This window comes from Dendroctonus ponderosae, unplaced genomic scaffold (genome assembly GCF_020466585.1).
Source record: "Dendroctonus ponderosae isolate FM_Combo_2020 unplaced genomic scaffold, Dpon_F_20191213v2 Dpon_F_20191213_7, whole genome shotgun sequence".
NCBI lineage: Eukaryota > Metazoa > Arthropoda > Insecta > Coleoptera > Curculionidae > Dendroctonus > Dendroctonus ponderosae.
This window is the reverse complement of record NW_026018916.1, coordinates 879,761-882,012: the sequence shown is the minus strand read 5'-3', so window position 1 is coordinate 882,012 and position 2,252 is coordinate 879,761. Positions and strand designations below refer to the sequence as shown.

Below are 2,252 nucleotides of genomic sequence, written 5' to 3'. Positions count from 1 at the left end.
CCCCCCCCTGACTTTAAAGCTGGATCCGCCTCTGCGGGTAACGTTCTATAGGAAATCATGGTTTTTTTGCCTTTGCAGATTATGGATGCCGCTACTGATAACAAGGAGCAGGAGTTTAGGAACGCGCAAATCCACATTGTGGGGGGCAAAACGGCCGCCCCCAGTATTTTCATTAATAACTCGCAAAACTACTACTTAAGGTTGAGGTTCTTCGGATTGGAATCGGCCTGGACGGGCGATATTCCTTTAAGGGAACATGCCACAGGTATGCGCTTGACTGGGAACTGCAGTTTTTTGACGAAGCTTTTTAGGTTCCCAGCCCTGGTTGGTGAAGGTTCCCCTGCAGGAAAGAGGACAGTTCCTCTCGATCTGGTGCCGCATTTGCATCCAGAATTTCGGCAAGTCGAAGAGGATACTGGCAATGTTGTGGCCGCTGTTTATGGTGAAGTCCAACCTGCCCATGAGCGTCAAGGTGTTGCGGTTTGAGCCAATTTTCCGAAAATTTCACTAATTTTAATGCATTCAGGTTCATATGGAAACTCCCACGTTAGGCGTGCATTTGGATTCTGTAGTAAACGGCAAAGGCGAACTGCAACAGCTCTATTGTCCTGGAACTGTTGATCATTCGCATCAAATTACTTTTCAACTGGACGAAGGTATTTAGGTGTGTTGACGCCCAAAGGGTTACGGAAAACGGTTTGTTCTTGCAGGAAATCCCAGCATGAATGACCCGTACATTCCACTTAACTACACCCTGGTGGACAAGGAGTTCTTCACAAAGTCCTCCATGGAGGAGATTGAGGTGATTCTGGAATCTTTGAATCATTGCTTCGAGTCCAAGTGGCCGTATTTTGAGGACGAACTGGAACACATCGAGTGGGTGATGGGTTTTAGTCAACCGTTCACTCATGTGCAAGTCAGGTAGTGTTTAAAGCGATTGATCCTCTCTACTGTTATTGAATTGAAAGTGTTTCTGTAAATCCAAGGTATCAAAATGCCTGTCCCTACTCCTGTGCCCTTTTAGTGGAAGTGTTGCCTTGGTCCTTGATTGCGAACTGTCTGGGTACTCCGGTGTCTTTGATGTTGAAGGGCGTCGAGCTTTGCAGTGTTCAGCATCACGCGATTATTGCACCCCCACGGTACTTTTCTGTGCAGTATTTTCAGGTTTGCTAAGCTAACATTTCTGATGTAGGTTGGAGGATAACTTCCACTTGGGCATATTCACCGGCGGCACCTGGTTCTTTTCCGGCCCTTTGCAGCTGGCCAAGAGCGACTGGAGCCAGAGCTTTTACATGCCGAAAATTACAGGTGATTTGACGGGTTTTTTCGCATTTAGACGGCGGGAATATTTTTATTCTGGCGGTTTTCAGGTACCATTCCCTTGGAAGGGACTATTAGGACGTGCATTAAATGCGACTTGGATTTATGCATCATTTCCCTCACTAGTTCAGTAAGGAACAACATTCGATTGCTCCGCTTCGCTTCCACCCACGTTTTGTCCAATTACTTAAGCACCCAAGTGCAAGTGATGTGTTTTGCTGTGCCCGATGCACAGAAGGTGTGGGATTTTCCAAAGCTGGCAGAAAGTCACTGTTTTTCCATTGCGCCCCATTCCGGCAAAAGGTTAGTTGTTAGGGCCGAACTTGCCATTGAGTTACCCCGGTTTAATTGCAGCTGCTCCGGAATCCCGATCAGACAATGGTTCATGTTAAATAGAGAAACCAGCTCGGACTACTTGCTTTACATCGCCTTTTCCATTGATCCAGCGCTCGGTTGGTCTTGTCCCATTCGGGTCGACAAGCCCTTAGTTCGAATGGCTTTTTCCGTGCAGGCTAAGGATTTGTCGGTGAGTGTTTTGAATTTGGCCATTTATTTCTGTCTTGAGTACATATGAGCGAGAAATGAGCAAAAACGGGACGGAAAACATGAAATTTTGGCATAATCTTGCACCTAAGTGTCTGATATTCAATTTCGCTTTCTGGGTCAAAACTACTCGAATTTCCTCACTAACGTTGTTACGACTGAATCGACTTTTAAATTCTCTATCCAACGATGCCAAAACGAATTATGTGGCTCGAATGGTTCTTGAGAAACTTCGAAGAAAGCAGCGTCATGTTCAAGTGGATTTTGTAACTAAAAAAAAACCACGCAAATTTGAAACTTCTTGAATTCAAGCATTTTTTGAGAAAACTGCCAACATTTCCCCATCCATGGTTCACTTTTTAAAAAGGCCATTTATTTCTCTCTAGAAT

General features: G+C 45.2%; 1 protein-coding gene across 1 annotated transcript in view; it reads left to right on the top strand.

The window, feature by feature from the left end:
• Positions 1-2,252, top strand: part of LOC109533404 (intermembrane lipid transfer protein VPS13B) — an 18,492-nt gene that overhangs the window by 11,629 nt on the left and 4,611 nt on the right. The window contains exons 40-47 of the mRNA XM_048668361.1: positions 79-265; positions 312-472; positions 527-656; positions 711-921; positions 969-1,139; positions 1,193-1,308; positions 1,371-1,623; positions 1,675-1,846. Coding sequence (XP_048524318.1) covers positions 79-265; positions 312-472; positions 527-656; positions 711-921; positions 969-1,139; positions 1,193-1,308; positions 1,371-1,623; positions 1,675-1,846 — 1,401 coding nt within the window. The remainder of the gene's footprint in view (positions 1-78; positions 266-311; positions 473-526; positions 657-710; positions 922-968; positions 1,140-1,192; positions 1,309-1,370; positions 1,624-1,674; positions 1,847-2,252) is intronic.